Source organism: Phocoena sinus, chromosome 15 (genome assembly GCF_008692025.1).
Source record: "Phocoena sinus isolate mPhoSin1 chromosome 15, mPhoSin1.pri, whole genome shotgun sequence".
NCBI lineage: Eukaryota > Metazoa > Chordata > Mammalia > Artiodactyla > Phocoenidae > Phocoena > Phocoena sinus.
In genome coordinates, this window is record NC_045777.1 from 15,746,198 (window position 1) to 15,760,408 (window position 14,211).

The 14,211-nt window shown below is 50.2% G+C and overlaps 1 protein-coding gene across 5 annotated transcripts; it reads right to left on the reverse strand.

Moving 5' to 3' along the window:
- Positions 1-665: 665 nt before the first annotated feature.
- CCN5 (cellular communication network factor 5) lies at positions 666-13,671 on the reverse strand. 5 transcript variants are annotated; one of them, XM_032606446.1, is made up of 6 exons: positions 13,408-13,667; positions 13,160-13,251; positions 8,916-9,132; positions 3,576-3,830; positions 2,860-2,922; positions 785-1,755 (listed from the first exon to the last, which is right to left on the reverse strand). In XM_032606446.1, exons 2-6 carry the CDS (start codon positions 13,217-13,219, stop codon positions 1,535-1,537), a joined length of 816 nt encoding a protein of 271 aa, XP_032462337.1. In that variant the 5' UTR covers positions 13,220-13,251; positions 13,408-13,667; the 3' UTR covers positions 785-1,534. The 5 variants fall into 5 exon arrangements, with proteins under 5 accessions (XP_032462339.1, XP_032462340.1, XP_032462341.1 ...); XM_032606447.1 differs by having other exon boundaries at positions 13,160-13,273; XM_032606448.1 differs by lacking the exon at positions 2,860-2,922 and having other exon boundaries at positions 666-1,755; positions 13,408-13,671.
- Positions 13,672-14,211: the final 540 nt, after the last annotated feature.

The following is a 14,211-nucleotide window of genomic DNA, read 5'->3' on the forward strand; positions in this document are numbered from 1 at the left end:
CTCTCCACCCCGAGGTCCGGTACTGAGGGAAAGAAGTCATTCAGTAAAGAATACTTACCGTATGACTCTATTTACATGAAGTTCAAGAATAAGCTACATCACCTTTGAGGGCGGAGAGGATGATCCAGCCCGAGAAAACTTCCTTTGATGATGGAAATGTTTTACACCTTGACTGAGGTGTTGGTGTGTGCATTTGTAAAGACTCATGAAACCAGTAAGACCTGTGCCCTGATGGTGCAGTGGTTAAGAATCTGCCTGCCAATGCAGGGGAGGGACATGGCTTCGATCCCTGGTCCTGGAAGATCCCACTTGCTGTGGAGCGACTAAGCCCATGTGCCACAACTACTGAGCCTGCACTCTAGAGCCCGTGAACCACAACTACTGAGCCCGCATGCCACAACTACTGAAGCCTGCACGCCTAGAGCCCTTGCTCCGCAACAAGAGAAGCCACCGCAATGAGAAGCTCACGCACCGTGACAAAGAGTAGCCCCCGCTCGCCGCAACTAGAGAAAGCCCGCACACAGCAACGAAGACCCAACGCGGCCAAAGATAAAAATAAAAGACCTGTGCATTTAACTGGGTGTGCCTCACCCCTCAATCGAATTAGTTTAAATAAGAAGAAATCCTGGTAAATACCAAGAGTGTTTTCTAATTTCCTGGTTGGATCCTGATGAAAACATAGTTTTTATTTTTAAACAAACACAGGTAGACCGCCAAAGAGGATATAAAATTTGTATGTAGGGATTTTTTTTGTCTTTAAACAATAAAACATGAGACGTCAAACGGAACTTCACACATGGGTTGGTTTATTTCAGGCCGTGTTCCCCAGTCTCGGGAAGGTACTCTTCATCATCCCCTGCTTCTCTCTAGTCAAAAATATTTCCAAGCTCTGACCCGTATGAAATGTCTGGCTTGGCCTGGTGCATTGCAGAGTCTCAAAAAAGGTTAATTCTTACTAATACAAGTTGGGTTTAATGGGTCAAGTTAAGGCCTGTTTTCTGACTTTCTTCAAGACAGAGTGATTTCACCTTGTGATTTTTACAAAGAATTCAGCCCCTGAATTCTGCCCATGGTGGGTGGGGAGGGCTTTCTTAGACAGCACAGGCTTGACACATAGGCACATATTCAGGGATATTCTTACATCGCTCCAGGAAAGGAAGCAGGAGATTCAGAATATCTGTGCCCTCTTTAGCATAACCCCAGAAAAATAGCCCATCCAGCCCAGCACCTGCCTCAGTCTAATGATTAAGGGAGAGATGGTGGCCCCATCTCTGGAAAGCTAGCCCGTGCGCATCATTGATAAAGGCTGTGAATGGACCAGAAGAAACCTGGCCATTCTCCCAGGCTGTGAGTTAGAGAAAGGGGGACTAGGGCATGCATCCCGCTGCATCTCAGGGTCCAGGTGGACCAGCTGGCTTGGCAACACTCTCGTCCTCCAGGGTCCGGATGGTGGACCCAAGCTGGACCGTTGCCTGCAGCCCAGGTTGCTTGCTGGGCGGGCGGGTGACACCGAGTCTCCATTCTCAGTCTGGCTCTAAAAGGCACTGTTCCATGGGCTGTGGCCCCTGGTGGGTGGACAGGGCCCGAGTAGGCATAGGCGGCGCTGGGTCTCCAGGCGGCAGAAGCGATTCTGGTTGGACACCCGGGTGGCCACGCCCAGCCCACAGGTGGTTGAGCAGGGGCCCCAGGCCGTGCTCCATTCTGGGCAGGAGACGGCAGGGGCTGGGGGAGCGACAAGACCAGAAAACTGGGGTCCTGGGGGAGAGAAAGAGGGGTCAGCACGGCAAGGTTAGGCAGACAAATCTACCCACTGGCTTGCGATGCAATCTTGGTCACGTTGCTTAACCTCTCTGGGCCTGTTTCTTCCTGTGTAAATTTCCTAATAGTTGATGGGAAGGATTGGATGAAATAGCGGAGGTGAAGCGCCTAACACAGTGCCTGGTATTTGCAAGCACTTCATAATTATTGCTCATTAGGCAACTATGATGGCATTGGCCATGATGCCTCCCAGTAAATGGTGACTTTCTCACTGCTGTATCCTCCACAAGTTCTGTGATAAGTAGCATCTTACAGGAAGGAGGTTGGGGCCCGTGTGTGTGGTGGTACCATGACCTGGAGGTAAGGATGCTGGTGATGGTGAGGCCGTGTCTGGATCAAGGTGGTGGGCTCCCATGGTCTAGCTTTTCCTTCTCCTCCAGTCTTATTCTGTGCTGTTAATATTTTAGTATCCTTCCTTCTAGTCCTTTATAACCAGTGGCTCTTAAATGGGGACAGTTTTGCCCCCTGGAAGATATTTGGCAACCTTTGGAGACATTTTTGTTACAAGTAAGGGTGGGGACTACTGGAATCCAGCAGAGATGCTGCTACACATCCTACACCGCACGAGACATCCCCTCACAACCAAAAATTACCTGGCCCAGATGTCACTAGTGCCCGGGTTGAAAAACTCTCTGTTATATACATGTGTGCAGCATTGTACGACGTATACGTGTTCGTATAGCTATAGACGCACACACGTGCGTACACGCAGCGGAGATCAACTTGCGTATACGGTGTCATATCCTGCTTTTTATACATAAGGCTAACTCCCTGGCATTCTCCTATGTATTTAAACAGATGTATCATATTCCATTGTAGGGATAATAACAGCATACACTGAGTGCTGTGTGCCAGGCACGTCATAACTGCTTAGCTTGTATTTACTCATCTAGGCCTCACAACAGCTCTATGAGGTGGATGCTCTCATTCTCACTTTACAGTTGGAGGAACTGAGACACAGAGAAGTTAAGTAACTTCTCACACAGCTAGGAAGTAGCGGAACTGGGCTTAGAACACAGGCAGACTCCATGCTTCACCCACCATGCTCTATCGCCTCTCGTGTGGCGCCATCTTCTATGGAAACAATGCCCTCTTTTCGGTTGCCTTCAAAAATTAAATTCATATAGTAATAATAATTTTTTAAAAACCCAGTAACATAGCAATAACGTAATCCTATAACTGAAGAGTTTATAGCATGAGGTCACTGTCTTTCCTGCCTACCCCTAGGCCCACATCCCAGAGGCAACCACCTTGCTTCACTCGGTTTTGAGTTCCTCTTTTGATAAACCCCAATAATAATGTAGTACTAATATTATATAATATTTAAATTGTATTATATAAATGTTATTAATATGTATCAATATATTATGAGTATAATAACATATATATTATAATAATATAGGTCTATGTTATACCTCTGCTATGAAATGTGAGAATTTGTTTCAAGTGTTCTAACCCTCCTTTCCCCTCCCCCCTCTGCCACCAAGTTTTATTTTTAATTGTGTATGATTTAAACTTATATATTTGCACCACCGCCTCCTGTTTTGTCAGTTTTAAAGAGGTCTTGTGACCCTCCACTCCACTTTCCTACATGTCCCCGTAGCCACTGTCCCTTCCCAGATTTTGTCAGTATAACCTTAGCTTTGATGTGTCCAGGTGTCCTGGCACCTAAGAGGCCCCGCCCATTCCCCCGCCAGCCCTCCCCACCCTCCCCCCCACCACACCTCCAGGCGGCCCTGGACCAGCCCTGTACTCACCATGGGCTGGGAGGGGCTGGACCCCCAGCCCCCTTCCCTGGTCGCACACCCACTCAGGGCAGCATTTTCCTGGGACCTCCACCTTCTTGGGGTAGGGACAGTCCCAGCTGGGCAGCCGCACGTCCTCGCTGCACAGGGGCACACAGGTGAAGCCGCCATCCTCACAGCGGCAGCGGATCCTGCAGTGGGGCTGGAAGGTCTCCCCATCCCGGTAGAGGCGGCCGTTCACCTCACAGCTGCCCTCATCTTCTCCCCCTGCAGAGGAGAAACCGGATCTCCATCCGTGACCTCCCAACTTTTCCCTGGGAGGGCTGACTGGCCACATCCTCCACAGGGTCCTCTCTGCAGAGCTGGTCTGGATCCCGCTGGGGATGCAGTGCCCTTACAGAATCTGAGCGCCGCAGGGGGCTCCAGCCCTGAGATATGCACCCCTGCCCCATTGCCATACTGCCCTGTTGCCTGCAGGAAGACAGCATGCTGCATCCTGGAACAGGCTTTGTGGGAAGACTGGCCTGGTTTCAGCTCTTTTATTAGCTGTGGACCTTGCCCAAGTGATGTTACTTCTTTTAGTTTCCTCATCTGCAAAATGGGTTATAATGGTACTTATTTCACAGGGTGTGGTATAGACTAAATGAAATGATATTTGGAATGAATACAACATGAAGGAGACCTTCAATAGATCCTCGCTGCTCTGTTGTTATTATTAGAATAATTATTATATATTAATAATAATATGTTTTTTAAATATATAAAATATTACCACTATTGTATACACACTGAAATTTCATGCCATAAACTTTCCTTGTCCATCTGCTGTATTATAGTCATCACTGTCAGGTCAGGGCTCAACTTGCTGGCTGTGTGACTTTGCGTAAGTGACTTAACTTCTCTGAGTCACCTTAATAGCAATGATGAGAACAGTAATTCGTACTTTCAGTGAGATGAGATAAAGTGTACGCAGCATCTAGCACACGGCTAGGCATAGAGTAGGTATTTAAGAAACACTCTTTGGTCGAAGCCCTCAAATATGTGTATTATGGCCTCTTCCTCCATTGGACATGAACCCCTTAAGGGCTGGGGCCAAGAGGGTTCGTTCTGGCATCACAGAACCGCAGGAAATGCCCTTCGAATGAATGCCTGGCACAAGACTCAGCACATGAGAGACAATGATAAAATAGTTCTGAATCCTTATCATTTCAGAGATATATATCGTGCCCCTCCTGTGTGCCAACCACTGTTGTGTTGTGTGCCAACCACTTAGTCCTAGACAGGACTAAGACCCAGTCCTTACTAAGAGGGATTCAAGGGCCAGTGTGCGGGACAGGTGTGAATGTCGCCATCTCCAAGACAGAATAAAGTAAGAGCCCTGGAGAGGTGTATGTGAGCCACTCAGGAAGTGCAGAGAAAGGGACAATTAGGAGGGTTTCCTGGAGATGTGGGTGGCACTTCACCTGGGTGTGGGGGAAAGGACTCATGGGAAGCTGGTTTTCCCAGGTCTTCTGAGAAAAACCTTGAATAGATCCATACACATGCAGGAATTTTGGAAGCACACAGACCTGGGTTCAAATCCCAGTTCCCTGCTTGCTAGCTGTGGGACCTGGGACAAGTTACTTCACCTCTTTGAGCCTCAGTACCCTGCTCACAAAGCCACTGGAGGATCAAATGAGCTAGTGCACTTAAAGCATTTTGCCCCAAGCCTGGCACCTAGTAGATGCTCACTAAATGGGAATAGGTGATGCTATTCTTCTGGGCAGGACAGGGCCAGTGTCACCCCCATCTCCTTACTCCTTCCAGGCCACAGCCCTTTGGTTCCAAATCCCTGACCTTTTGGCCTGGACCATGTGGCCACTGGTTTCCAAGAAACCAGAGGGGTAGCTGCACCTTAATCCATAACCCCTAGCCTGGGTCTCCCAGCCAGACTCCTGGGGCTGCAGCCCTGGGGCCTCCTGGTCGCTGGGATGACCTGGTAAACAGAGGGATTATTTAGGAAAGTCAGCTGGAGGGAGCGATAATTTTAGTAAGATTTCCTGGCATCTCTCCTGGGTCCTTCAGCTCAGAGCTAATTGGGAGGTAGGTAATGATCCCTAGGCAGCCACTCCCCACCCCGGGATCTGTGTGAATCCATGTGCGTGGTCCCCAACACCATGAGGCACCTTCAAATGTACTGGATTTGGGATCCCCCCACCCATACACACATACTGCTGCCAAAACCCTACTTCTTCTTCTGGGCCCTCTCCAATGGCCCCCTTGTCCAGACACTTCCCCCAAATAACTTCAGGGCACAAGCTTGTCATCTGGTAATTTCTGCATCCTTCTTTCCCTCTGAGAGTCCCTTGCAGGGGAAGGAACAACAGGGTCTTTTTGTTTTTTGTTTTTTGTTTTACCTGCAACCACTTGCACACTGTGTGACCTTAGGCAGGTGACTTAACCTCTCTGAGCCCCAGTTCCCTCATCTGCAAAATAGGGATAATAATAGGACCTCCCTCATTATTAAGGTTAAAAGGAAATCATGTATATAAAGGATTTGTTCACAGTACATGCTCCATAAACAGTGCCTGTTACTGCTAGCCCCACCAGAACTGTTGTTATTATTCATACATTCAACAGTTATTTATTGAGTGCCTACTACGTGCCACACATTGTTCTAGGTATCTAGTGACTGAGACCAGCCCAAATCCTGCCCTCACTGGAGCTTTCGCTCCAATGGAAATAAACACAAGAAACAAGGTGGTGTTTGTGATGTCAGATGGTGATTAGTGCTAGAAAAATAAAGGAGGGCAGGGTTAATGAGTAGGGCAGGGTTGTAGTTTTTAAATGTGGTGATCAGGAAAGGCCTCACTGAAAAGGCAATATTGGGGTAAAGATGTGAAGGAGGTGAGGGAACTCGCCATGAGGATATCTGGGGGAAAAAGTGCTGGTAGCAGGAAAAGCCAGTGCAAAGGCCCTGAGGTGGGAGCGTGCCTCCCCTCAGTATTTAAGGAGCAGCGGGGAGGCCGTTGTGGCTGGAGCAGAGAGCAGGAGGGAGAGAGGGAGTTAGATGTGGCCGTAGAGAAAACAGGAGCAGGATCCTGCAGGGCCTTGTCGCCCACTGAGGGGGCTTTGGTTCTTACTCTGAGAAGATGAGAAGCTATTGGAGGCTTTTACGCAGAGGAGGGAAGTGATCTGTGACCTGATTTATGTATTTAAAGGAGCCCTCAGGCTGCTGTGTTGAGAACAGACTAGGGGCCAAGGACAGAAGCAGGGAGACAGTTACGGGGCATCTGCAAGATCCAGATGAGTAATGAGGGGGCTCAGACCCGGTGGTAGCAGTTGAGGGACTGAGAAATGTTGGATTCTTGAAATATTGTAAAGAATTTGCTGGTGGGTAGTGAGTGGGATGTGAAAAAAAAGAGAGGAGTCAAGAATGACTCCAAAGTTTGAGGCCGAGCCACGGGAGGGATGGAGACGCACTTGGCTGAGCTGGGGAAGCTGCGCGTTTAATGCCAGGGAGATCGGGAGCTCGTGCTGGACACACACACAGCTCGGAGTTGGTCCTCAGTGAAGAGCTGTCCAACTAGTTTGTGAGAGGAGAGATTTGGGGAAGCATGTTCCCTCCAGAGCCAAGACCTAGACTCGGCCTCTGTGAGGTCTTAGCTGGCTCTGGCTCATCTGTGGCTTCACTAGCTCCCAGCCTCCAAATTTGGTTCCAGTCTTTAAACATTCATGAGCACCACTGTGTCGCCTGACCAGGGCTGGAAGTGGCAGGAAGGAGCAAGGACCAGGTAAATTCTTGGCCTCCAGGTATTTGAAATTTGAATCAAGGTGGAATACGAAAAGCTCCTTAATAAAGTTAGTGACAGTAACAGCCACTATGTACTAAGCGTATACTGAGCGTCAGGCAGTAGAGTGATAGAAACAAAGATTGTGGAGCCAGCTCCCTGAATTCAAATCCCAGCTCAGCGACTTCTGAGCTGTGTGACCTTGGGCAAGTTACTTAACCTCTCTGTGCCTCTTTTTTTCCATTTACAAAATGGGGATGACATTAAGATCTACCTCATATGGTTGTTGAGAGATTAAATGAGGTGATATTTGTGAAACTCTTAGTGCCTGGCACATGGTAAATGCTAGGCAGGTGCTCAATAAATAAATTCTGCCAAGTGCTTTACATGTGTCATGGCTTAGCTAGATAACAGCCTTGTAAGCTAAGTGTTACTTGTCTAAGTTTTTCTTCAGATACATTTTTATTAGCAGTCATCTGGAAGTTTATAAAACACATCACCCCTTTCTCATTAGTATACTCCCCTTATCAGAAAAAGTATTTTACAGGGATTTACTGTTGATAACTTTATGTCTATAATTTTTGTTTTTCAACAAGCCTTTTCCTGTAGATAGACTTATTGTCAATGATTCATGGGCTTTTCTTCCTCTCTTTCTCTATCTCTCATTCTTTTTTCTTTTTTAAGTGTTACAGCTATGTAGATGAGAGTGGTAAATTGCTCTACAAGTCTTATTATTTAAAAAGAAAGAAAGGGAACAGAACAGTCTTCACCTCTTTATAGTTCTCTAAACCAGTGGTTCTCAACTGGGGATGACTTTGCTCCCCAGCATCTCGTGGGTAGAGGCCAGGGATGCTGCTAAAAGTCCTGCACAGAAGAGCAGCCCCACACAGAGAATTATCCAGTCCTAGAGCAAAGTTGAGAACCCCTGATTTAAATCCCCAGAAGGCACAAGGCCTAGGGTAGTGGAAGATGTGACATGCCCAAGGTCGCCAGCAAATAGCAAACTCGGGATTCAGACTGTCCAAGGGCTCCCAATCCCGCAAGAGGACAGAACGGAATGTTGCTTTAGAGCCTGCTTGACTCAGTCCCCAGCTGTGTAACATTAAGCATGTCCATTAGTATTGCTGAGCCTCAGTTTCCTCATCTATAAAATGGGTCTGAAAGTGCTTACCTCATAGGATTATTGTGAGGATTATGTGATTTAGGAGGTAAATGCTTAGCACAGTGCCTGACACAGGTTATGCCCTAAATAGGGAGTTGCCCTTTCATTTTTCCCAAGAGTGTTGTGAGGATCCTGGGAAGGGATGATGACTTCTGGTTTGAGAAATCTGGGAGGGCTGTGTTTGAGCTTGGCTTTGAAAGTCGGCTATGATCTGGACAGACAGGAAGAAGGAGGGTAGGTTGTTTGGGTGGTGGCCATGATCTGAGCAAAGACGAAAGAAAAGAAGAGGGGAGTGAGCTTAGGGAACCCTGTGTCACCAGGTTTGGCTGGGAGAGAGAAGGGCTTCTCTTGGACTCAGGACCTCAAGGCCTTGACTTCCCCCCCAAACACCCCCTCCATCAGTCCCGCAAACCTGCTTACAGAGGCACACGGACCCCCGGCCGCCAGGGCCCGCCCCGAGCTGGCAGACCAGCCCCTGGCTGGGGTCGCAGACGTGGAGATGGTCGCAGGGCTCTCCCAGCCGCCGTGCACACACCCGGCAGCAGCTGCAACCGTCCAACACCAGGGGCACCCCCTGTGGGCATCGGGGTGGGGGCCAGGGACAGGTACACGGTGTTGGGCACAGCTGGGCACACACCTGCAGAGACAGAGACCTCGCTCAGCCATGGTCGTTCAAGGTGGCTAGTGAGCCCCTCACAACTGACTCCTTCTCTGCCAGTGTAGCGTTCACACCTTGGCCCTGGAGTCACATAGACCTGGCCTTGGACCCCGGCAGCCCCACGGCACTCCCTAAGAGACAGCATGGCACTGTGGTCATGAGCAAGGGCTCTGGACTAGAGTTCTGGAACTAACTCTGCCCCTTATTAGCTGAGCAATCTTGGGGAAGTTACTTATGCTCTCTGAGCTTCAATTTCCTCATCTGTAAAAAGGGGGCAATAATGTTTAACTCGGAGGATTGTTTTGAGGAGTACATGAAATGATGCATATTAAACCTTTAGCGCATGGCCTGGCGTGCAGTAGACACTCCATGCATCTGGCTATAATGATCTTTATTGTGAATTACGATAAAGGGCTTAGGGTCTGCCTTCTAGGAGCTTACAGGAGGGTAAAAGCAACAAAAGGAAGGATTAAAATGACAGGGTGCTCTTCACTTTTTAGCAGGTGGAGAGTGGGTATTTATCTTGAGGGCTGAATAAATCAAACAGTATCATGGATGTTTTTTGGTCTTTGGAACAATCTAGAATATGTTTCTGGATGAGCATCCAATCATCCAGGAAACCTGGTAAAATACCGACCCCGAGGCCTCCTCTGGGACTTACCAAATCAGAACTTCCAGAGGCTGAGCCCTCAAATCTGTTCTTAACAGGGGCTTCTGATGCCCAGCTAGGTTACTGGCACCTGTGCTCCAGTCTAAATCCCTCCCCCTGCCATGTAAAGATGGGGGAACTGAGCTCCAGATAGAGGAAGGGACAAAGTCCCAGTGGGTTAGCTGCAGGCATGGGAGCCTGCTTCCTCACTGAGGATCCAGGAACCCAGATTTGGGATAGACATTTCCTGTAATAGGGAAAAAGCCTTAGGAACCCACCCCCAGGGGCAGGCTCAAGGTATCAATCCAGGTGTCCTGACTGCCCCTCCTCACTCAGGACAATGAAACAACCAAACCAGAAACCAGATGCCCTGGGGTCCCCATATGTCCATTGGAAGGTAGGGACCAAGGACCGTGCATAATTCAAGATGTTACCAGTGGCCCCATCTTTGGATCCTTGGAGGACTGGAGGGTTTTATGCAGAAGATGGAAGACTTGCAGTTTAGGAAGATGAAATGAATGACCTCCTATGTCCTGTGTGGCCCCAAAGCAGGCAATGACCCCTTTGCCCTAATCCTCACCTTTCCCACCCCTAGGACTCCCTATCCTGCAAACCTCTGCAGTTCCCATGCTGGCCACTAGGGGCTGCCCCAAATTGGCAGACCAGCCTCCGGTGGGGGTCGCAGACCAGGGGGCACTCACAGGGCCCCCATCTAAGATGGCACTGGTAATAATAGATGCAAGTGTACAGCTCTGTGCCTGGAACCTCACGAAGAGCGAGTTTCCACTTCCACAGGCATTTCAAGCAGGAGACTAGGTGATACCAGATTCTAGAGAAGATGGTCTAGCCTCACCCCTCAGAGTGTGGTCTGGACCAGCAGCGGCCCCGTCACCTGGAAGCTTGTTGAAATGCAGCATCTAGGGCCCTTCTTTATGAATCTAAATCTGCATCTTAATAAATTCAGAGGTGATTCACGTGGAATTGGGCTGAGAAAAAATCGGCTGGACTTTGGGCATCCCTTCCAAACCAGAGGTTGAGCTCTCTTGGTTGGTGGGAAGTGGGGGGGTCTTTGACCAGAACTGACTCTTGGGCCCCTCCCTCCTGAAAGCGGGGATGCCAGGAGATAAACCTTCTGCTTTGCACCTGGGGTCTCACTTTGGGCTCTCTCTACGGGGAGAGCTGGACAGGGGCCAGATCTGCAGGTCCTGACGTGCCCAGGAGGGGCCACTGATAACCCCAATGATTATGGCTGACATTTACCATGGGCACACGGAGTGCCGAGCACTTTAATGTACTGATTTAACCCTCCAGTGTGAGGTACCAGCATTATGCCCATTTTAATTCTATTTTTTTTTTTTGTGGCTGCTCTGTGAGGCATGCAGCATCTTAGTCCCCTGACCACGGATCGAACCTGGGCCCCCTGCAGTGGAAGCATGGAGTCCTGACCACTGGACTGCCAGGGAAGTTAAGCATTATGCCCATTTTAAAGACGAGGAAACTGAAGCTTAAAGCAGTGTAGTGGTATCACCAGTAAGCGGTAGAGCCAGGATCAGAATCCAGGTTCATGTGAATCCAAGGCCCAGTCTCTTAATTGCCACACCTACCTCTTGTCCCCTAGTGGCTCTGATGCCACTTAGCCTCTGCCTCAGTTTACCCATCTGTTCAAGAGAGATATCAGGGAGGGTGTTTCAGCATAGCCAAGAAGAGATAGGTCCTCTCTGGTATCCCTCTATCTCCGTGCCCTTTCTAACCACCCTATCCCGACGTTCAAGTTGCCCCGTCACACACTTGGTTTCCCCAGACCCTTGCTGTGGTGCCCAGGAGGCAAGAGCCCTGGACAGGGAATCATCTGGGCAAGAGGTGAACTCCAAGTTCTACCGCTGACTTGCTGTGTGACCTTGGACACTTCCCTGAACTGTTCCGTGGGGAGGGAGCTGTTTCCTCCTCAGTAAAATGGGGTGGAGACCACCTGTCCTGGAGTCGTGACAAGGATTTAATGAGGTCACTGCCAGCTCTAGGTCAATGTGACTTGGCTTGTTTCCAGGTCTCTACCGCCTGGCCCTGTCCGCAGGCCTGAGCCCTGCCTGCCAGACTTGGAATTCTCTCTCTGCGGATTGTTGCGGCTTTCATGTGTGTGATGACTAAGTTCCTGTGTTCTGTGTGGGATGCTGCCTGGCTCCCTGGAGCCTGGGAAGAATGGAGGGCTGGGGGAAGTGAACGGTGAGTCTAGGACAGCTTCATTTTGGTCTTTCCTTTAATCCTAAGCCCAGAACCCCAAGTCCCCTGCTCCGGCTACCCACGCTCCCCTCCCTGGAATCATGTCCTGCACACCCCCTTTGGAAGAGCAAACAGCAGGATTAGGATGTCAGTAGGGTTCTCAGCCTTCCCCCAACCACTGCTTGGACCCAGGATAGAGAAAAGTTCCTGCCTGTGATCCTCAAAGGAGCATGAAAATACAGTGAGGTCGTGGCTTGTGGGGGGCCGATACCCATGACGCCAGGAGCCTGACATTTGCTAAGGTGATGGCAGGCTCCGCAACCGTGGCCTTGGTCCAGGTTGGGGGTGGAGAGACACAGACTGCAGTCCCCCCTGCCTCATACCCAGGCCTATCCTGGGTTCTACCTCCTCTATTGCTCTGATGCTGTGTGGTTTTGAGCAAGTTGCCTACCCTCTCGGAGACTCGTTTGACTGAAAACAGGGGATAATAATTCCTTATGGGGTTATTGGTCATGGTAGGCAAGGTGGATGTTCCACAAGCCCTTTGAAAATATCCCAGGAGAGAAGGTCATTATTCCATGGAGCTGTCTCCTTATCCCCCTCCAGCTAGGGTCAGCAGGCCACTCACTGCCTGAGGGCCCAGCAGCATTAATGCCCCTGTGGTATGAACATTCCAATCAGCTATGCACCAACATCCATTCAAATCCTGGCTCACAGGCAAAGCAGGCCATGTCTTGAGTCTCCCCATTTATATTGAGAAGACCCACTTCTGTCTATAGAGGAGCTATGGGGATTGGTAATAATCATAAAAGTCCTCTCTTAAACATTTGCCATATTCCAGGTCCTGTGCTAAGCACTGTAGATGAACTATGATAAATGATCTTCACAGAGGTCCCATGAATATTATACCCATTCAACTGAGGAAGCAGCTGAGGCTCAGAGAGGGAAAGAGATTTGCCTGGGGTCACACAGCAGAGCTGGCCAGGGGCAGCTGTCTGGGCATCAGGGAGGGAAGCTGAGCTGAGCCCCACACAGGAGGCCTGCAGGAATTCTCCCAGGGGGTCCCTGGCTGTGATTTAACACCTTCCCCACCACACCAAAGAAGCCAGCAGTACATTTTGGGGCTTGGGGCCCCCTTACCTTGGAGAAGAGGCAGAGGAGGGAGAAGGCCAGGAGGTGGGTCTGTGGTGTGCCTCTCATGTCACTGTGTCCCCACGGAGCCAGCTTTGAGCCTGGGAGGCAGGACCTGTAAGTCTTTATGTTCCAGCAGCTGTGAGGTCACTCCCAGGCATGCACACACACACACACAGACACGCACACACACATGCTGGCCTTTGTAGCCCTTGTTTCTCTCCCATTCTCATCTTCCCACTGATGAGCCCATTTACCTGAAGGTGAGACTGTGGAGGCCACCTGGGGGGTGCTTGCCAGTGTGTGTGTGTGTGTATGTGAAAGCCAGAGCCAGTGCCAGTGCCAGGAGCCTGTGAGAGGCTGGCAGGGGCCTCTCTAGCTCCTCCCAGCCCAAGAGGGGCCTCTCTAGCTGCAACCCAGCCCCAGCCCTCCTGCCTGACCCCAGGGACGGGGGGCTGTTGATCCAGGAAGTGCTCAGAAGACACCCCCTTTGCAAAGCTGACCCGAGTGCTTCTAAGCCCCGTGGCCTGGACTCCAGGCGGCTTTGGCGGGCCTGCGGTTTCTGGCAGGAAGATTGGCAGCCATCCAGAGGCGGGTGTGACCCAGAGCAAAACTTCCCTGGGAGGCCTGTTTGCTTTTGGCGACAAGGGGCCTCCCCGTGGCCTGCTTGTTGGGCTCTGGAAGGTGGCCCGTGGTGGATGAGCCCGTGCAGACTGGACCTAGTGTGTGCCCGTTCTTGCTGGGCCCTGCTAGGTGATCTGGAAGAACCAGATCCATTTTGCTGAATTCAACCAACTCTGAGGCCCCCTCTGTTGCGTCTCCAGCCCCTGCAGAGGGGGCAAACCCAGAGGGGGAAAGGACAGTGGGAGAGCAGGTGGACTTTCTGGGAATATCGAGGAGGGGTCCTGTTCAGACCGAGGGTAAGGGACAGATCTCTGGAGGAGGAACCAAGGCGAAAAGGAGTTAGAGAGGGTAGAACATTCCAGGCAGAGGGAACAGCATGTACAGATGCCTAGAGGTGGGAGAGAGCGTGAGAGCAGTGCCTGTTCTGGGAGACAAAG

What these genes read in the sequence shown, in the direction of transcription:
- CCN5 (XM_032606446.1), bottom strand. Translation starts at nt 13,219, where the DNA reads ATGAGAGGCACACCACAGACCCACCTCCTGGCCTTCTCCCTCCTCTGC. An exon ending in TCCTCTGCCTCTTCTCCAAG is followed by an intron (nt 9,133 to 13,159) that starts GTAAGGGGGCCC and finishes CTGTCTCTGCAG; the next exon opens with GTGTGTGCCCAGCTGTGCCC. An exon ending in ACGAGAGGCGATAGAGCATG is followed by an intron (nt 1,756 to 2,859) that starts GTGGGTGAAGCA and finishes TCTCTCCCCCAG; the next exon opens with GACCCCAGTTTTCTGGTCTT.